At 33.4% G+C, this 22,227-nt stretch overlaps 2 protein-coding genes, 1 long non-coding RNA gene and 3 pseudogenes across 3 annotated transcripts; 1 reads left to right on the top strand and 5 right to left on the bottom strand.

Moving 5' to 3' along the window:
- Nucleotides 1-12: 12 nt before the first annotated feature.
- Nucleotides 13-845, bottom strand: LOC9299184 (B3 domain-containing protein REM17; the record flags this gene model as incomplete). The annotated part of the gene is made up of 2 exons (XM_021019567.1): nt 441-845; nt 13-347 (listed from the first exon to the last, which is right to left on the bottom strand). Coding segments are annotated over exons 1-2 (416 nt in total), but the record flags the coding sequence as incomplete, so codon positions are not given.
- Nucleotides 846-5,394: 4,549 nt separating this feature from the next.
- LOC110226842 lies at nt 5,395-5,881 on the bottom strand. The gene is made up of 3 exons (XR_002330744.1): nt 5,759-5,881; nt 5,494-5,613; nt 5,395-5,414 (listed from the first exon to the last, which is right to left on the bottom strand). It is a non-coding gene; the product is annotated as an uncharacterized LOC110226842 (long non-coding RNA).
- Nucleotides 5,882-6,256: 375 nt separating this feature from the next.
- LOC9299185 (uncharacterized protein At4g04775) lies at nt 6,257-7,145 on the top strand. The gene is made up of 3 exons (XM_002863056.2): nt 6,257-6,278; nt 6,360-6,499; nt 6,858-7,145. The coding sequence occupies exons 1-3, from the start codon at nt 6,257-6,259 to the stop codon at nt 7,143-7,145; spliced, it is 450 nt and encodes a 149-aa protein (XP_002863102.2).
- Nucleotides 7,146-8,027: 882 nt separating this feature from the next.
- LOC110226823 lies at nt 8,028-9,232 on the bottom strand (annotated as a pseudogene).
- A 2,514-nt stretch (nt 9,233-11,746) lies between these two features.
- On the bottom strand, nt 11,747-13,274 carry LOC110226835 (annotated as a pseudogene).
- Nucleotides 13,275-14,790: 1,516 nt separating this feature from the next.
- Nucleotides 14,791-15,886, bottom strand: LOC110226831 (annotated as a pseudogene).
- Between the last annotated feature and the right edge of the window lie 6,341 nt (nt 15,887-22,227).

Genomic DNA, 22,227 nt, shown 5'->3' on the forward strand with positions numbered 1-22,227 from the left:
GTTAGCTTTTGCGCTGTCATTTCAGAGAGCAAAAGCTTACCAATATTGGTCTGATCATTACGATCATCATCATTGATGTTATGAGATGATGTATAATATTGAATCTCACAACAACTTGGTCCTAAAGCTGTGACATGAAACACCATTTCTCCTTCATGTCTGAAAACGACAATGTCACCAATTCGGAGATCATGTGAAAAGGCAAAATCTTCCCACCCGTCGGTTAAATTCAAACCGTCCATCTTCACTAACCAAGTTTTCTCTGACGCGTCTGATCTCAGGTTCACAGTCTTGTTTTGATCGTTTTTTCCTTCAACATGCTTCGAGAAGAAAGCAACAGGAATGTTCTGAAACAAACATGCAAACAAAAACTAAACAAATGAACTATGTTTAGCAATAACATGCTCTGAGATATAAGAAAACAGAGTAGAACAGAGTACGAGGTGAGTGCGAAAGCCTTCAAGAAGAGGCTTGAAGAAATGTGGTTTGATCGGAGAGTGTAGAAGAGATTGATCCGCCATTGTTGAACACCTCAAGAGAGAAAATCTCAATACAGGTGAGAACTTTAAGAGAGAGGTTTCATAATTTAAAGACGTTCACGTTTGTCTTCTTCTTCTATGTCTTGAATCTCTCACATCATAATTTAAAGACAAATTAGATACAGATAGCAACACACATCATTAGCCTATGTAAATATCCAAACGTATCTTCTTCTAAACGGTTCATTATAAGCTTCAATTTGATACATATTAAACCCATGATTAACTCATTGACAGTTCAGGAAGTCATAAACAACTGAAGAACACACTGTGAATGAGAGAAGAGAAATCGAACCTCACGAAACAATTGATTTTCGGACTGAAAAACGAGAAATCGAGGCACATACCTTAACAGATCGAGGACGGCGTTATGGGCAATGGATATAGGGTGACAATCCGTATGAAAACAAGCCAAAAATCGTTCAAATCCGTGAAGAATTGAAAAAGATGTGATGAATTGAAGTTCAAAAGCTTGTAAAGGTTTTCAATGGAGAAGTGAAAAAGAATGAGAAAAAAAGGAAAGTGTTTTTTTTCGTTTTAAATCGCGAGAGAGAGGAAGAGCAAATCGAATCCCGGTTCGATTCAAGTGGATTAAACCGGTTTTTTTTACCGGGATTCATGTGGTTTCAGGTAGGGGTGGTGGGCAAAATATACATAACCGAAAAATCAAATGGAACCCGATCCGAAATTATCTGAACCAAACCGAATCCGATTTTATAAAATACACGAATGGGTATCATTTTCCTAAAACCGAAGATTGGAGATGTACAATAAAATCTTATACATAAGTTTACTTACAATTTTATGGAATCTATAAAATTGTGTCATAAATTTTTTTAAGTAAGTTAGTTTTGCTGAAAGAACTTATTGAGTATAATTATGATAACATTGAAAATGTGATTATGAAACATTGTTGATCCTCTGCGGAAAATTTTCCCATATTTTGATACCTTGAAAATAAATATTCAGACTTCTAAAATAGTTAGAATTAGATTTTCTTTTATAATTTTTTATAAAATTTTTAAATTTCAATAGTGGTAAATAATTATATAAATGGTTGGATAACTCCGTATTTTGTGTTGACAAAAAAAAAACTCCATATTTTGTTTTATTTGTCTTTCATTAGGATAATGTATGGATAACCCCATATTTATGTTTCGGTACAACTAAGTTTTTATAAAAGAGTTGGGCAACATAACCAAACAAAATTGGGCGACAAAACAAAAACGCCAATGCCACAGGCCACACATGAACTGACGTGTTTGCCCTTCTCTGCGCGAACGTCGTCATCCACGCGCGCGATGTCAACGCGCCTGCTGGAGTATTACAAAATAAATCGAAAATCAAAAATTTCTCGCAGTTATCGCTGGAGTATCTTTTATCTTATAAAGCACAAGTCACTCTACCAATAAGAATTTGACACATCAGCAAAAACAATTTATTTTGACAATAATTACAAAAGAAAAAAGTGATCATCGGAAAAAACAAAACAGAATTGAACACATGGCATATGCTTCACATTTAATTAAATCAATTAAAAAAAAGAGATAACAAGAGATAACTTCCGTATTTGAAGTGTTCGTAGACAACATTCTCCTTGTAGTGGACAAACAAGAGATAACTTCCAAAAGACATAAAATAGGTTCCAATAGACAACATTATCATGAAGTGGACAACATTTCAGAAGTTCCAATAGACATAAAATAGGTTCCAATAGACAACAAAACAATTAAGTAGACAACATTTCAGAAGTTCCAATAGAACTAAAATAGGTTCCAATAGACAACAAAACTATTAAGTGGACAACATTTCAGAAGTTCCAATAGACATAAAATAGGTTCTAATAGACAACAAGACCATTAATTGGACAACATTACGGAAGTACTCGATATTTCTTGTGTTCTAAAATATGAACACTAAAAAATGTTTGGCAAATCGAACACTAAGAAAAACCCGATCGAGTTCTATATTCCTAAAAAACCAAGTTCGAAAAAAAACCCGAAATATTTTGGATATCTGAAAATTGTTGGCTTGTAAATATCTACTAAAATAGCTACAATATTTCGATACTCAAATTTACAATCATAAATCTGAATATGTTATTTATTTTTGAGTAACTCGAGTATTTTCAGATATATTTATATGAAAAATAACTAATATATTAGTATTTTTCCATATATTTTGGGTGATTTTAGGTACTTTGGGATAAAAAGTAATTCATATTTTAGTATTTTTCGTTTATTTTGGATATTTTTTAATAATTCGAATAGATTTAAGTATATATGGCTAAAAAGAATCGAACTCGATCCGAACCAATGAGTATGACAATCCGAATTTTGACAAAACCCAACAATATTTCGGATTTAACCGAGTTAAATAGTTGTTACTAACCCCGAACCGAACCCGAGCAAACCCGAACCGATACCGAACCGAAATTTTAAAATATCCGAATGGGATTAGAATTTCGGTATTTCAAAACCCGAACCCGAACCGATACCGAACCGAACCCGATTGGGGGCCTGAACGCCCAGGCCTACGGATCGGTGATAATAAAACGGTAAAAAAATTTATTAGTAGAAAGAAAGCGATAAATAAATAAGGATCATTTACATAGTCCTGTGATATAGTCGACTACATGCTTCAACTACACTATGATATAGTCGACTATATGCCTCAACTACATTGCTTGGTCAATATTCCCCCTCAAGCTTAGACTTTGGAACCACCCAAAAGGCTAAGCTTGGAGAGCTCACTAGAGATCATTTACTAGTCCTGTGATATAGTCGACTACATGCTTCAACTACACTATGATATAGTCGACTATATGCCTCAACTACATTGCTTGGTCAATACTCACCCTCAAGCTTAGACTTTGGAACCACCCAAAAGGCTAAGCTTGGAGAGCTCACTAGCACCACCTCATTAAAAACCTCAATATGGAAAACCACTTGGGACAAAAACCACATTGAGGGAAAAAGAGTGTGTTGGTTTACCTTAAGCCCAAATGTTCACCTTACTTTTGATTATCTCACTGCTATTTTGTCTAATTATCATTGTTTATAGAGCGAGAAAAATCTCTGTGGACAAAGAGATATGAGTAAAAATTATCAAACTAAATCGATTTTACTTTATTTGATTTTACTGTAAAAATGAGAACTGACCCGAACCCGTAAAAACCGACCCGAACCTGAAAAAACCTAACCCGAACCCGACCCGAAAATTTAAAATACACGAATGTGCTCTTCATTGTTATTTATACACAGAACTCTAGCTCAACAAAAAATAAAAAATTTAATCAATATTTTAATAATTTAAAATTTAAGTTAATTAAAAATACATTAAAAAGTTTTAAAAAAATTTAGCGATAGAATGAAAAGAATACAATTTATAGAAACATATTAAATATTTTATTTTGAAAACAAAGATTTATGTAAGGAACTTATCATACCACGAATCAATGTTTTTATAACCAATAAAAACAAAGTTTTAAATATTTTCGGATATTTCGGAACTAGAGATCGAGAACCTGTGCCAAGCTTAGGTTTTTAATGAGGTTATTCATACAAGTGTTAAGTTTATACACAATTGGGCATTGTGGTATAAACTTGAGGGGGAGTGTTAATCAAGAAGACATTTAACACTAACTAAGTCCTAGTTAAGGGTTAAATGTAGGTTACTTGGGTTACTCGGGTTACAGGTTACTTGGGTTACTCGTGTTACAGGTTACTTGGGTTACTCGGGTTACAGGTTACTTGGGTTACTCGGGTTACAAGGCTAAGAGAGGGTATGATTGTCTTTGTACACACCCCCTTAGACCTAGAGTTTGTTCTCTATAAATACTAAAGTGTGCCTCCATTTGTAACTCTAACTCTTATCAATCTAATACATCTTCTTTCTCTCATCATGGTTCTTCCTATTCTTCCAACTTAATCTTCAAATATTATCAAGGCAGTCTCTGTTGTAGACATCGGAGACAATCATTGAATAACAGTGGATTTGGTATGATATTTACAAATTGTTGATTGAATAACAAGAGATTGTGAATTATTTTAAGTGATTTTATATAAATTCCAACTTCAATAACATAGGATTTGAGAACAAATTTAAAAATCAACAGTTGAATAACAGGGGATTTTAATAAAAAACCAAAATCATCTAAAATTCTTCATCCAATACATCCCCCTAAAGTTATACACTTGCAAAGATGCATAACTACCTATTTTGTGATAGAGTATCCCAAAAACTATCCTAAGGTTAGAAAACGAGCACAGACCGTTGATATGCACTCCTAAAGCAGAGACAAAAACACAAAAAAAAAGAGAAGTTAATGTACATTGTTCATAAGATACAAGAAAATAATAAAATTCAACCTTAAAGAGAGAAAAATAAAGAACTCGTAGAAAGTGAGAAAACGAAGTAATACAGTCACTTTCAGGTTCTCCGAGTCACTTTCTTGCGAGTCACTTTCTTGACAGTCACGCCAGGTGTTAGAAGGACAAAATCTTGAAATAATACATTTGGCTTCTTTATCCTTTTTCCTCTTCCTTTACTTGCTTGATCACTCTGAGTGACATTCGTAACCTGATTCTCTTCAAGTCTTTCAACCTGATTCTCCACAATCAAATCAGAGTAAAATTAGAGGTAAACAATTAAATAAGGCAATGAGCGATAACCAAACTGTTCGGATTTGAGAGTATCCCTCACCTCCGGCAGCTCCCGCACCACAGTTTCGTAGTCCTCTGTTGCTTGAACACTCCGAGGAGGGACAGTCGTAACTTGAACACTCCGAGGAGGGACAGTCGTAAGTTGAACACTCCGAGGAGGGACAGTCGTCACCTGAGTGGAGGGAGTATCTGTAGTTTCGTAGTCCTCAAACTGTTCGGATTTGAGAGACCACATCAAACCAAGGGGAGTTCAAAGTTCATTTGTGCTAAAAAAAGAGAATAAACGTCACCTGAGTGGAGGGAGTATCTGTCACCTCCGGTCGCTCCGGCTCCATAGTTTCGTAGTCCTCTGTTGCTTGAACACTCAGAGGAGGGACACTCGTAACCTGATTCTCTTCAAGTCTTTCAACCTGATTCTCCACAATCAAATCAGAGTAAAATTAGAGGCAATGAGCGGATAACCAAACTGTTCGGATTTGAGAGAGCACATAATGCACATCAAACCAAGGGGAGTTCAAAGTTCATTTGTGCTAAAAAAAAGAGAATAAACGTCACCTGAGTGGAGGGAGTATCTCTCGCCTCCGGCAGCTCCCACTCCATTTCGCTGCTATGTGCCTCTTCATACTCTTCGACCAAATAAGGCCTCTCAGGTTCAATTTGAAAAGAATGACAAGTAGAATATCCCCACTTGCAACTCTTCCTCCCTAATAAAACTTTGTTATTACGGAGACAAAGACAATAATACGAAGTACACAAAGACAACCAAAAAAATCAACTTAAATAATCAACTCACCTCAGGAACACTCGTCACCCCATCTCGAGCAATTTCACAGATAAAATTTTCATATCGCTTAGTCCACTGCTCAGTCACGAATTTGTAGTAAGGTCTGACAGATTTCCAATTTTTGTTTTTATGTTTGCTCAGTTTCAATTTCGTCCCTTTCTTAATCTTTGGCCACAATGTTTAACTTTATATGTAAGCAAATTTAAAATGTGAAAAGCTAGGGTTCTAAAGATCCCAATTTCTGCTGAGCTTCATAAGTGTTGATCCCGATGTCTTCATCAGCTTCTTCAGGTCAGTAATCGAGAATGTAAGGTGTGGGTTTGATTTTATGTAGATTTTGATAGATACTTAATTTCTTGCGGATTGGTGAAGGTGTGAGCGATAGGTTCTCTGTGAGAGGAAGAGGGATCCCAAGACAATGTAAATGTGGTCAATTCTCTGTGATTAAGACTTCAAACACTTTGAAAAATCCGGGGAGACTCTTTCATTGTTGTCCAAACGGATCAGAGGAGGTAATGTTTTCTTAAGTTATAGAATCTTAAGGTACACAAAGCTTCTCTTGATTTGAATTTGCGTTTAGCTTTCGATCTTGCTTCGAGACATTGGTGAGGTAATGTTTTCTTAAGTTATAGAATCTTAAGGTACACAAAGCTTCTCTTGATTTGAATTTGCGTTTAGCTTTCGATCTTGCTTCGAGACATTGGTTTATCTCTCACCTTTCGTAATTTGTATACGTTGATCTTAGTTTCACATTCTCTAGCTGCTTAGGTTTTGTTGTACGTTGTAAAAATGTGATCTTTTTGGTTATGATATGCTCTCAAGTTGTATGAACATATGCAAATTGTCCTCATGAGTGTATTTTTGTTGCAGAATAAGCATCATTTGTTTAAGTGGACCGACATATCCATGGTCGAAGAGATGGAAATGGTTGAAAGTGTGGTTGAGAAGATAGAAGGAGATGTGGGAAGCTTAGAAAAAGGATTACATGAGCTTGAAGCTATCAAAGAAAGGGCACAAAGATGTGAGAAAGAGATTGTATATCTCAAAGATGTCGTCAGTTTGTGTGAGAAAGAGGTACAAGAGTTACGAAGCTTCAAAAATATGGTTGTGTGTGGTGGTTTGGTCATGGCTATAGTGTACTATGTCTTCTTTGCATAAGAATTCTAGTTTGTGTAATGTTGTAATGTAATATTATTTATGAGACTTTAAGCAACTCCAACTTGAACTTGTAATATTTATGAGATTGTCTTGTACTATTTTCATCAATTGAATTTGGTTTTAAAATGGATCTGTAGATGTCATTGGTTAGGACATTTTAACGAACACTTGGTGTGCATGAATCTTATTACTAAGTTCGACCAAACACTTAGCAAAAATCTTAGAAATTTCACAATTAGTACCAAAATAGTCGCAATATTGGTCGGCCAATAGTTGCAATATTAGTCGCAAAATAGTCGCTAAATGAACACTGGTTACAAAATGGTGGCACGTTTGCGACTGTTTTGTGACTGTTATCTATTATATTGATCCAAAAGGCTGATATATATCACTCACAAACACTCATATTAGTGTTATAGAGGACATATATTATTTTAAGGTTGAAAAACTTTGCAAAACTCAAGTAATGTAGATATTTTACTAAATTGCAAAACATCAATAAAAGTGTTATAGGTTCAACAAAAGAGCCAACTTTTACCAACTAGTTTGCAACGAACGAGTAACTAAAGTGCGACCATATTTTCAGACCAAATTTTGAGTCGCAAATCAGTCGCACATGTGCAATCGGATGCGACGTATTTGCGACTGAAACAAATTAGTCTGCAATCGGACGCACAACCGTCGTTAATGAACGACTAATTACCGACTATTTGTTTTAGTCGCCGAATACCGACTAAGTTCCAACTGTGTTTGAATTCGTCGGTAAAAAGTCGTACATTAGTCACAAAATAGTCACACAATTTTGCAACTAAAAGTTTGGTCGCAAAGTTTAGTTGCAAAACGCAGGTTTTCTTGTAGTGTCTCGCAATTGATAAATGAAAACTAGTTTACCTCTGAACAACATATTGTGAGACGCTTGACAGATGTGATTGATCCAATAACACTCTTGGGATTAATTGATTCATTATCGACATATGCTTCCCTCAGCATAGGCATATTCTTAATCAAAGAGTAGTGTCCCTCGTTATTCCAATCCACAAGTTTCAAATACTTTAAAGAAGGAGTATCTATCTCATACCTATTTAAATTCCAATTACCTTGTAAAAAGAGTGATAAACTCTGCAAAGAGGGGACAATAATAGTGAACTCTCTTAAAGTTCTAATGTAAGAAAAATCCACCGATAGATCTCCGAGAACAGGACAATTAGATAGAAGCTGTTGAAGACATTTTCCATTTGTGGAAGACGACTCAGTTTCAAGTAGAAAAGTTTTCAGAGAGGGAAGATAAACCCTAGAGGGAAGATCCTTGAGAGTTATGAATTTGAGTTTCAAGGTCACCAGCGATTTGCAGGTAAACAAGCTAAATAGGTTTTCAGTCCTGGAACAATAATATTCAATATCCAGCTCACGTACATGGCGAGAAACTGCGATATCAATCAACCGTTTGATATCTTTAGGTTTAGTATATATATGAGGACCAAGCTGTGTCGAGACGCAATGTTTCAATGACTAGAGCTTTATGTAACGGCAGCTTCTTATTGATAAATTCCCAAAATTCAGGCATTGGGTATTTTAGAGGTGTGAACTCGAGATTAGGCAACCACATCCAAAGAAACTCCCATCGTTTAGACAAAACGCAAGTGGATACAGCAACTTCTGTTGGAAGAAACGATAATATCTTCACGAGCAAGTCATCATGCAATCCATTGATGTCCATATCTTTCAAATTCAAGTTACTGTTACTGAAAAAGAAAACAGAGAAACACAAGACAAAACCCATTAAAAAGCTGAGATTTTGTCTTAAGCCAAGAAAACGAATTAGTAATTAGAGAAAACACAGCTACAATCATAGGAACGAGACAAAACCCTAGAAAAGAAAACCTGTGGATTCCAGTGTACGTAACTAACGTAAGCTATCGGAAATCGGAAACGCCCAAAGTTATCTAAAATCGGAATCGCAGAGACAAACTGTCAAATTGGAATGACGCCTACCATCAAACCGTTCGGCTTCCGTATAAACCCTAATGAATGATGATCAAAACCTCTAGTGGGCCTGCTAGTGGGCCTGGTTTCATATCCAGCATTTTTTAAAAGTTGCGTAGGAATGTGATTGTTTTTTTTTTTTTTTAGTTTTTAGCATTGTTCTAAAAAGTGGTCTAGGCAGTCGTCTAGAGCTCGACTAGGCGCTAAGCTCTTATGTGACGCTTAGATAACCGTCTTGACCGCCTGAAATTACATAGATCTTGTTTAATGTATTTTTTCAATTTCAATTAAGTTTTATTTCTCTATATATAGTTATAAATATCCATATAATGTTTAATATAAATATAAATAAATGTTTTATTTAGTTTTTGTTTATAATTTCATGTTTTGTTAGTTTTATATAGATATTTTATATAATTTTGATATATAATAATATATTTATAATGTTTTACGTTATAAACGTCTAAGCCGCCTACAAATCGCCTAGGCTCCGATTAGGCGCTTTAGGCGCTAGGCGCTTAGGTTTTTAGTCAGGTTCACCGCTCGTTTAGTGCCTAGCGCTTTCTTGAACATTGGTTTTTAGTCATAAAACTTCTCGACTAAAGATGAATCCTAAAAAAATCCCTAATTATATATTTAGTGAAGAAAAATCTTTCAACTTAGAATCAGTTAATGCAAATTTCCTTTGTCTACAGTGTCGTGAAAATTAGATGGATTATAGTTAAATTTAAATGCAATATTTTTCAGAAATTAAAAAACGAGATATATACACTTAAAATACACGAATTGTAAACAAGAACAACAAAATAATATTCTTATACCCGATTATTAATCCCCAAATTCACCTAAGCTCTAAAATTTTTAAAGTTAAAAACCTAAATTTACGAACTCTAATTTATCAAAATGAGATTCTCTGAAGTTTGTGTGGTCTCGTAGTCGATTATGTGAGATTCTGAAAAATGATGTGTTTTAATTTAAGTTTAATCCGTCAAATTTTTACGACATTGTAGGGGGAAGAGGATTTGCATTAACATATATTAAGTTGAGGAGTTTTTCCACTAAATACAGTCAAACCTCTAAAAATTAATAAAGTCGGGACCGAGAAATTCTATTAATTTACAGAGGTATTAATTTATTGACAAATTAATAGTTACTAATTTAGAAAGAGATTTTACTAATTTTTTAATTAAAAAAAAAACATTATATATGAAAAGAAAATTTTTTCTTTATAATCAATATCTTTCTAAAACAAATTACAAGTAGAAAAATAATTATTAAATTTAGATAATAACACTAACTTTTTTTGATGTAGTAAAATATTTAGAATTGAAGTCTACCAATACTTAATACAAATTTAAGAAAAACAAACAATATTAGAGTCATATTTCACTAAATATTTTACATATAATATATGTAAATGTTGATAAGTATATACAATTATTAATTTATGATATTGATGGAACCATATGTTTATATAGGATTTTAAAAAAAAGTTATTATCTTATTAATTTATCGATTTGTGTCATTTTTTACACTTGTCTCAACTCAGGACCAGAAGAATTTATTAATTTATAGAGGTTATAAATTTATCGAGTATTAATATATAGAGGTTTTATTGTATATAATTGAGGAGTTTTTATACAATTCATCTTTAGTTGAGGGGTTTTATTACTAAAAACTATTTTTCTATTTAAGTTTTGATTATTATTATTTTCGTCGGAATGATTCATATTCTCCTTTCTTCCTCTTTTTTGACCACCTTTTCTTAGCCATTATCAAGAGAAATCAACAATTTCTCACAATATGGATTTCCGGTTTTTCCTAGTTTCACCAATTAAAGATGGAGAAATCGTAACTTTATTTTGAATTTAAGAGAATCGAAACTGATAAACGGTTTTGAGGAGAAATCGACGAGAAACAGTTTCTAAGTGTTCAATTTCGGGTTAGATCCGAATATATATGGGTTGGGGAAAATAAATCGGGTTAGATCCAGGTTTTCTGTTATATTTGGATTTTGGCTGGGTAAGAGTGTAATATCCTCATTTTTGGAGTTATTAGCTTTCCCTTTGAGAAATAGGGACATTCGTTACGATTTCTCCCTTCAAGTTGTGAAATCATCTTGAAGAATTCCATAAGAGAATGTCACAATTGCTACACAATTCTTTACGAGCACATGATTATGACTATGTTATTCACTGTTGAAAGATTATATTAAAATTTGGACACACTCGAAGAAGAACAGATATAACTAACGGAATGAGACAAGGACAGAGCCAAGTGTTTGACTCGAGACAACAATCTGCTCAGATAAAAATGTTTCAGAGAATGGCTTTTGGAAGTCAAGAGAATATAGTTTTTTTTTTTTTTTTTTTCAAGAATATAGTTCTGACTTCTTTGATCGCTCACAGTCACATAGTAGTAGCTGGGGAAGTCGTGACCAGTCCATATTCGTACCTTAGTAGTTTTTATTGTTTTTGCTTTCTTCTTTTCCCTTAAACATGTCTTCGATCTTGTATATTCTTTTGCGTGATATAAAATTTTTATTAAATTTGAAAGGTCTAAACATAAATTTATAATTTTAAGAGGGTCAAAACAGAAAAAATAATAAAAATATTATAAGACTTAAGGGAATCTAAAACAATTTCAGAATTTTAGGGGGGTCAGCTGACCCCCTTATGGAAATTAGAGCTTCTTTATACAAAAGAAAACATCTAATCCTTCAAGTCTCTCAATATGATCTAAGTCCTCAGCGAATATGAGTTCGCATGTGCTTGAAGCTCGGGAAGAAAGTCTCAGCTCCTTGATCATTTGAAGTTTTGGAACAACAGTATCCCATGTATCAGCCAAGAATGTTGCTTTCTTTAAGTGACGAGCGTTTTTCAAGATGTAAACCGCGATATCTCTGTCTTGTGGTGTCCCAAAGTATGGTGAGCAGTTGAAAATATGTAGACTCGACAACAAGCATTCAGGAATAGAACTCAGTTGATTCGAGCAAACAATACCATTAGGCTCATCACCCAAATGATCCTAAGGCCAAGCAGAATAATTAGATTGAAACCATATTGGACATCAGATAAAACAAAATAATTTATCAACGAAAAACTTACTTTCATTACAGAGATGTCTAATACTCGTAAGTTAGGAGAACCTTTGAGCAATTGGCCAAGGAGATTCAATGAATTGTTTCTGCACACACATAGGTTTAGTTGTTCAAGCTCCTTGAAAACACAACCATCACCATACGAACCCTGCCCAAAATATTTAAATTATTAACACTTGTAAGACTTGAATGCGATATTGAAAACTAATTAGTGATTACCTCTGAAGAACATATCGTAAGACGCTTAACAGATGTGAATATGTGATTGATCCAATAATAAGATTCTTGAGATTAGAGTATCCAACATCGACATATGCTTCCCTCAGCATAGGCATATTCTTAATCAAAGAGTAGTGTCCCCCTTTATTCCAATCCTCAAGTTTCAATACTTTAAATGAGTATCTATCTCATACCCATCTAAAAACAAATCATCAGGTATTATAAACTCTGCAAAGACGGGACGACAATAGAGAATTCTTTCGTTTTGTCATACTCATAAAAATCCACCGATAATTCTTCAAGAACAGGACAAATAGATAGAAGCTTTTGAAGTCCATCTACGAATATCAAATCTTTAAGTTCCAAAGTCTTCAGAGAGGGAAAAACCATAGAGGGAATATCTATGAGAGCTATCCTTTTGAGTTTCAAGGTCAGGAGTGATTTGCAGGTAAACAAGCTACTCGGTAATATGTTTTCAGTCCTGGAATAATAAAAAATATCCAGCTCACGGACATGGCGAGAAACTGCGATTTCAATCCACCGTCTGATATCTTCAGGTTTAATAGCTGCGCTATACAAATCAAGACGCAAGCTATCTATGACGGGAGCTCTATGTAACGGTAACTTCCTGTTGATAAAATCCCCAAGTCCAGGCCTTTTGTCCCACATAGAAAAGAACTCGAGATTAGGCAACCAGCCAACCACATCCAAAGAAACTCCCATCGCTTAGACAAAACGCAAGTGGATACAGCAACTTTTGTTGGAAGAAACGATAATATCTTCACGAGCAAGTCATCATGCAATCCACTGATTTTTTCCATGATACTGTTACTGAAAAAGAAAAAAACACCAAGACTCAATAAGCTTTCTCTAAGCCTAGCAAACGAATTAGTAACAAGAGAAAACACAAAACACAACATAGGAACGTGACAACCCTAGAAAGAAAAACCTGATAATTCAAGTGGGCCTGAGCGTGGGCCTGGCTTCATGTGATATTTTTCTTTACTTTAAAAGAGTTGGCGTTTTACTATAAGATTGTTGTAAACCTGATGGAAAAAAAAAAGATTGTTGTAATCTTACAGTGAAGCTAGAAAACAAAGAGTTCGACGAGCGAATTGATTCAAGGCTAGGGAACAACTTCATCTCAGAAGAGATGTTACATTAGAATGGTAGAAGCTGCGTCATGCAAAAAGACCAAATCTGAACCAGATGGTGAGAGCTTTAATTGGATACATTTGAAGAAGCTACGGACATAACAAACGGGAAGAGACCAGAACAGAGCCAAAGTGTTCAACTCGAGACAGCAATCTTCTCAGATAAGGATGTTTCAGAGAATGGCTTTTGGGAGTCATCAAGATTATAGTTCTGACTTCTTTGCTACTTTCTTCTTTCCCTTACATCTTAATTAAACATGTCTTCTTGTATATTTGTTTGCATGTAGATAATTTTGGTAGCCTTTTGAAGAAAAAGAATTAGAGATAATTTTGATAGATTGGGTCATCCAAAAATTGTTTGAGTTTAATGATCTAAGATTTGATGAACAAGCTTGGAGAGTTGGAGGGACTGATTCGGGAACCAGTAAGAGAGAAAAGGAAAAAAAAAAGGCAACAGAGGTAGTGAAGACAGTGGGAGATGCTTGGAAACGTCGTAACTCTAATGATATAATAAGATTATGTTTGCTTGTGATCATCAACGCTTACATAAAACCAGTTCATGTGTTGCAAAACTTGAGTTAGAAATTAAAGGGTAAACTAGAATTCTTTTTTTCCTTTAAAAAAATAAAATAAATTAGAATCCTATTATACAATTGAAAACATCATATGATTAAGGCTCAACATGACCCAAGTCGTCAGGGAATACGAGTTGGCATGTGCTTGAAGCTCGTGGAGAAAGTGCCAACTCCTTGATCATTTGAAGGTTTGGAACATAATGTTCCTCTGTATCAGCCAAGATTGTTGCCGTCTTTAAGTGACGAGCGTTTTTCAAGATATAAACCGCGATATCTCTATCTTGTGGTCTTCCTAAGTATCCCGACCAGTTGAAAAATTGTAGACTCAACAACAAGCATTCAGGAACAGAACTCGGTTGATTCCAGCAAACAATACCATTACGCTTATCATCCCCATGATCCTAAGAACAAGCAGAAAAATTAGATTAAAATCGTATTAGGCATCAGAAAAACAAGAAATTATTTATCAACGAAACTTACTTTCTTTACAAAGATGTCTAATACTCGTAAGTTAGGAGAACCTTTGAGCAATTGGACAAGGAGATTCCACGAATCCAAATTACACAGACATAAGTTGAGATGTTCAAGCTTCTTGAAAACACAACCATCACCATACACAACCTGCCCACAATATTAAGATGAGTAACAAAGGATTCTATAAATGAGATTAACAACTTGAAAATGAAAACTAATTACCTCAAAAGAACATATTGTGAGACGCTTGACAGATGTGATTGATCCAATAACACTCTTGGGATTAAGGGATACAACATCGATATATGCTTCCTTCAGCTTAGGCATATTCTTAATCAAAGAGTAGTGTTCCCGATGATTCAAGTTCACAAGTTTCAAATACTTTAACGAAGGAGTATCTATCTCATAACTATGTAAATACTCTTTATTACTACGTAAAAAGAGTGATAAACTCTGCAAAGAAGGGATGCTTATAGTGAACTCTTTCATATTTTTAGTATCATAGAGAAACACCGATAGGTCTTGGAGAACAGGACAAATAGATAGAAGCTGTTGAATGGATTCTTCATCTATGAATTGCACACTTTCAAGTTGCAAAGTTTTGAGAGAGGGGAGACAAACCATAGAGGGAACATCTATTAGAGCCACCCATTTGAGTTTCAAGGTCACTAGCGATTTGCAAGTAAACAAGCTACTTGGAAAGAGGTTTTCATTCTCGGAGTCATAATAATCAATTTCCAGCTCACGTACATAGCTAGAAACTGCGATTTCAATCCACCGTTTGATATCTTCAGGTTTAACTTGTGTATTGAAAGTTATGTGGAGACGCAATCTTTCTAGGACGGGAGCTCTAAGTAATGGCAGCTTCTTGTCGATAAAATATCGCGAAGTTCAGGCTTTGGAGAAATGAACTCTAGTCTAGGCAACCACATCCAAAGAAACTCCCACCGCTTAGACAAAATGCTAGTGGATACAGCAACTTCTGTTGGAAGAAACGATAATATCTTAAGCAGCAAGTCATCGGGCAATCCAGTGATTTTGTCCATATCTTACAAATTCAGGTTCCTGTTACTGAAAAAGAAAAATAAAAGACACAAGAAAACAACACCATAAGACTCAAATTATTTGTATAAAGCCAAGTAAATGAATTAGTGATTAGAGAAAACACAGCCACACATAGGAACGAGATAAAACCCTAGAAAAGAAAACCTCCAGTTTAATTAAAGATATCGATTGTTAATGGAATGACAAAGCTTCTTCCTTCTCTGCGACGTTACCAACAAACCCTTCAGGTTTCACTATAACTAGGTGATTGCCCGCGCACATGCGCGGGAAGAATGCTGTATAAATGGTAAAATCATGTGAAATAAGGGATTGTTTAGGTGTTACTTGGTAGTGTAAGAAAAATATGGTAAATTGTTTAGGATTTAGTGTGATAAAATTATGGAAAATGATGAAATTTAAAAAATTCAATAATATTATAAATGCTAAAAAATAATAATAAATCATCTTTTAAAATCATTCACCAACAAAATAAGAAATCAACGAACATCATCACTCCATGGTATTCTCCTTCCGTGTGATGATCGGTACTTGGTCATTTTCAGGATTCCTGACATCCGATTAAGAACACCATAAACAGTGAATGTCGAGTCGCCAACTTTAGAGTTTTGATTGTAAACGGAAAAAAAAAATACTTACCAACAAAGCATCTCGTCGGTAATACTGAGATCCGGATTCAACATAATCCTCGTACTTCCGGTAACATTGGTACATCTCCACCTATGTTCCTGTGATAGCTCTAATTTCACAAACTTGATAATACATATCACTGTGTTACGTGAACGTTGCTTCCATAAGTCATAGAACTCGACTGCAAGGTCACCCGTTAAACGACTCTAGATGGATACACCTAATTTTAAGATTTGAAGAAGTCATAAGACATTATATTCTGGTTTAAATCTTTAAAAGAATAGTGACTTACTCAGTATCACGTAAACCAAAGTACAGCTCAAAATATCCTCCTTGAGAATGTTCCACGGAAGGAACAAAAACCAACTCTCTCACGTTGACAATCTTGCCAACAACATCTATGAAACACACACATGAATAATACAGTCAGAACATGAACCGCAAATAAACTCCAAAAGCACAAATAAATTTATAAATTAGGCTTACCAACGCAAATATTCGGATTAACAATACCACTCAATATACTCACAAACTCAGTTAGATTGAAATAGGTTCTCTACTGGAGCACATATTAATACTTTGCACTAAAGTGTCCGAACGAAACACAATCTTGAATCTATGCGGTACTGGTCTCAATATGCTGTTAACCCGTGATACATCAAAATTTTTAATGCTCACCCACTCATCGATTATCAATCTTGAAAGATAATTATCAATTAATTCATCACGAACAACGGCTTGGATTTGTGTGAACTGCAAATAAAACGTTAAAGACAAAACCAATTCAATTTAATATCGAAAACATGTATAGCAGGTAAGTTATCAAAAAACTAACATGCTCGTCACCCAAAATCATATTGAGCTCTCTACCCGTGCCACGCGAAACAGACCAACAATTCAAAATCTTCACCGAGACAGACCACTCACCCATGTTAGGGTTAAGAGACGCAATACGAAAATAACCACCATCACATGAATCAGATGTAAAAGGTATCATTGTAGAACCCATATCAAAAGATTACTCGGCTAAACAATCCAATGAGGTATAAACGCGCGATACGTATATGTAGACCTAACGATTATTTGGAAAGAACATAACAATGGAAAATATATATTAAAAACTAAATCAGAAAATTAACAAAAACGAATATTGATTAAACGATATAGAATTTATCCATAAGATTAATAAATTAAGTTTAGAAAAAAAAAACTAAATCTCAACAGTTAAACTGAAATATATACTAACGAAATTTAAGGATAAAAATATATCACTCTATTATCAACACCATAGTAATAATATATACAAATGGTGTAAGTTATCGTGCATAAACGGTAAAATCATGAGAGATAAAAGAATATTATAAATGGTAAGAAAATAAGATGCCAATCATAAAAAAAAAAACAAAAAACAAAAATTTCAAGACAATAAGAAAACAACGAACGTCATCATTTTATAGCATTCTCTTTGCATGTGACGATAGGTACTTCGTCGTTTTCAGGATTCCTGACACCCGGTTTATAACATCAGAATCAGTTAACGTTCCGTCGAAAATTTTAGAGTTTTGATTGTGGACGACAAAAAAAATAAAAAAGTAATTACCGACAAAGCATCTCATTGGTAATACTGAGATCCGGATTCAACATAATTATCAAAAACTCATCAATCAACAAATGATTTCTACATTTATCAAAAGCTCTTTCATTAGACTCCAGAAAATCGTTATTTTACTCATGTTTTTTGTTATCTTTGTTATAGCCAAACTCATCTTCAGTAAATGATTTATACGCTTATCAAGAACTCTTTCATCAGACTTCAGAAAACCATCAACTTTGCTCCTTTTGTTTTTTTTTTTTAATTATAGTTATAGCCAAAATCATAAATCAGAAAGTGATTATTACGTTTAATAACAATTCTTTCATATGGCTCCAAAAAACCGTCAATTTTGCTCATTTTTTTGTTATCATGGTTATAGCCAAACACATAAATCAACAAATAATTTCTACATTTATCAAGAAATCTTTCATTAGGTTATAGAAAAGTATCTATTTTGTTCTTTTTTATTGTTACAATTGTTATAGCCAGAAGAAAACCGTCAATTTTTTTTTTTTTGTTATCATGGCTATTGCCACAAACTCATCAATTAGCAAATGATTTCTCTGCGAATCAATAACTTTAACATCAGACTGCAAAAAATCTTCGATTTTGATCATTTTTCGTTATAAAAGTCATACTAAAACTTTTTAATCAGCAAATTATTTTTACGTTTACCAAAAGTTCTTTCATTAGACTGCAGAAAACCGTCAATTTTTTCTTTTTTTTGTTATCATGGTAATAGCCAAACTCATCATCTGCAAAAGATTTATACGTTTATCAAAAGCTTTTTCATGAACCTGCAGAAAACTATCACTTTTGCTCATTTTTTTTTTTATCATTGTTGTAACCAAACCCATCAATCAACGAATGATATCTAGGTTTATCAAGATGTCATTCATCGGACTACAGAAAGTTGTCGATTTGTCTCTCTTGGTTTTTATTATGGTTATAGCCAAAATCATCAATGAACAAATCATTTTTATATTTACCAAGAGCTCTTTCATTACGTTACAAAAAACGTCAATTTCGCTCCTTTTTTTTTGTTATCATGGTTATAGCCAAAGTCATCAATCAGTAAATTATTTTTACATTTATTGAAAACTCTTTCATCAGGACGTAAAAAATCGTTATTTTTCTCCTGTTTTTTGGTTATCATTGTTATAGCCAAACTCATCAATCGGCAAATAAGTTCTACATTTATCAATAGCTCTTTCATCAGGCCGTAGAAAACTGTCTATTTTGCTCTCTTTTATTGTTATCATTGTTATAACCAAACTCATCAATCAGCAAATAATTTATACGTTTACCAAAACCTCTAACATTAGACAGTAGAAAACCGTCAATTTTGCTCATATTTTTTTTATGGCTATAGCAAAAGCATCAACCATCAAATTTCTAAGTTAATCAATAGCTCTTTCGTTAGGCTGCAGAAAACTTTCATGCTTTTTTTTTTAATCATGGATATAGCCAAAATCATCATCAATAAATGATTTCTACGTTTATCAAGAGTTTTTCATGAGCTCGCATAAAACTGTCAATTTTGCTCATTTTTTTTGTTATCATTTTTATAGCCAAACTCATCAATCAACATATGATTTGTACGTTAATCAAGATATCATTAATTGGACTTCAGAAGGCCGGTTAATTTTATCTCTCTTGTTTGTAATCATGGTTATAGCTAAACTCATTAATGAGCAAATAATTTTTACGTTTATCAAGACCTCTTTCATTACGTTACAAAAAACCGTCACTTTGTTCCTTTTTTTTTTTATTATCATGGTTAGCCAAACTCATCAATCAGCAAAAAATTTTTATATTTATTAAGATGTCTTTGATCGGATTGCAGAAACCATCCATTATGCCCATTTTTCCGTTATAATGGTTATAACAAAGCTCTTTAATCTGCAAACGATTTCTACGTTTATCAAGAGCTCTTTCATTAGACTACAGAAAACTGTCTATTTTTTTTTTGTTATCATGGTAATAGCCAAACTCATCATCTGCAAAAGATTTATACATTTATCAAAAGCTTTTTCATGAACCTGGAGAAAACTGTCACTTTTGCTCATTTTTTTCTTTATCATTGTTGTAACCAAACTCATCAATCAACAAATGATATCTACGTTTATCAAGATCTCTTCCATCGACTATAGAAAGTCGTCAATTTTGTCTCTCTTGTTTTTTTTTATTATAGTTATAGCCAAACTCATCAATGAACAAATAATTATTACGTTTACCAAGAGCTCTTTCATTACGTTGAAAAAACGTCTATTTTGCTATCTTTTTTTTGTTATCATGGTTATAGCAAAAGTCATCAATCAGCAAATTATTTCTACATTTATTGAAAGCTATTTCATCATGACATAAAAAATCGTTATTTTTCTCCTGTTTTTTTGGTTATCAATGTTATAGCTAAACTCATCAATCAACAAATAATTTCTACGTTTATCAAGAGCTTTTTCATGAGGCTGAAGAAAACCATCAATTTTGCTCATCTTGTTATTTTTAATCATGATTATAGCCAAACACATATATCGGAAAATAATTTTTATGCTTATCAACATTTCTTCATGAGGCTGAAAGAAACCGTCAATTTTGTTCTCTTATTTAGTTATCATGGTTATAGTCAGACTCATCAATCGGCAAATGATTTCTAAATTTATCAATAACTCTTTCATAAGGCTGTAGAAAACTGTCTATTTTGCTCTCTTTTATTGTAATCATTGTTATAACCAAACTCATCAATCAGCAAATAATTTATACGTTTACCAAAACCTCTTACATTAGACAGTAGAAAACCGTCAATTTTGCTCCAATTTTTTTTTATGGCTATAGGCAAACCATCAACCAGCAAACTTCTAAGTTAATCAATAGCTCTTTTGTTAGGCTGCAGAAAACTTTTGAGTTTGCTAATTTACCGTTATAATGGTTATTGTAAAACTCTTCAATCAGCCAATAATTTTTAGGTTTGTCGAGAGCTCTTTCATCAGACTGTCAAATATCGTCAACCTTGCTCTTTTTTTTGTTAAAATGGTTATAGCTAAACTCTTCAATCATCAAATGATTTTTACGATTATCAAAGATCTCTTTCATCAGACTGCGAAAAGCCGTTAATTTTGCTTTTTTTTAATCATGGATATAGCCAAAATCATCATCAATAAATGATTTATACGTTTATCAAGAGTTTTTCATGAGCTCGCATAAAACTGTCAATTTTGCTCATTTTTTTTTGTTATCATTTTTATAGCCAAACTCATCAATCAACATATGATTTGTACGTTAATCAAGATATCATTAATCGGACTTCAGAAGGCCGGTTAATTTTATCTCACTTGTTTGTAATCATGGTTATAGCTAAACTCATTAATGAGCAAATAATTTTTACGTTTATCAAGACCTCTTTCATTACGTTACAAAAAACCGTCACTTTGTTCCTTTTTTTTTTTATTATCATGGTTAGCCAAACTCATCAATCAGCAAAAAAATTTTATATTTATTAAGATGTCTTTGATCGGATTGCAGAAACCATCCATTATGCCCATTTTTCCGTTATAATGGTTATAACAAAGCTCTTTAATCTGCAAACGATTTCTACGTTTATCAAGAGCTCTTTCATTAGACTACAGAAAACTGTCTATTTTTTTTTTGTTATCATGGTAATAGCCAAACTCATCATCTGCAAAAGATTTATACATTTATCAAAAGCTTTTTCATGAACCTCGAGAAAACTGTCACTTTTGCTCATTATTTTCATTATTATTGTTGTAACCAAATTCATCAATCAACAAATGATATCTACGTTTATCAAGATCTCTTTCATCGACTACAGAAAGTCGTCAATTTTGTCTCTCTTGCTTTTTTTATTATGGTTATAGCCAAACTCATCAATGAACAAATAATTATTACGTTTACCAAGAGCTCATTCATTACGTTGCAAAAAACGTCAATTTCGCTATTTTTTTTGTTATCATAGGTATAGGCAAACTCATCAATAAGCAAATTATTTCTGCATTTATCGAAAGCTCTTTCATCAGGACGCAGAAATTCGTTATTTTCTCCTGTTTAATTGCTTATCATTGTTATAGCCAAACTCATCAATCAACACACGATCTCTACGTTTATCAAGAGCTTTTTCATGAAGTTGAAAAAAACAGTCAACTTTGCTCATCTTGTTCTTTTAATCATGATTATAGCCAAACACATAAATCAGAAAATAATTTCTACTTTTATCAACATTTCTTCATGAGGCTGAAATAAACCGTCAATTATATTCTTTTATTTTGTTATCATT

This window comes from Arabidopsis lyrata (assembly GCF_000004255.2).
Source record: "Arabidopsis lyrata subsp. lyrata unplaced genomic scaffold ARALYscaffold_22, whole genome shotgun sequence".
Lineage (NCBI taxonomy): Eukaryota > Viridiplantae > Streptophyta > Magnoliopsida > Brassicales > Brassicaceae > Arabidopsis > Arabidopsis lyrata.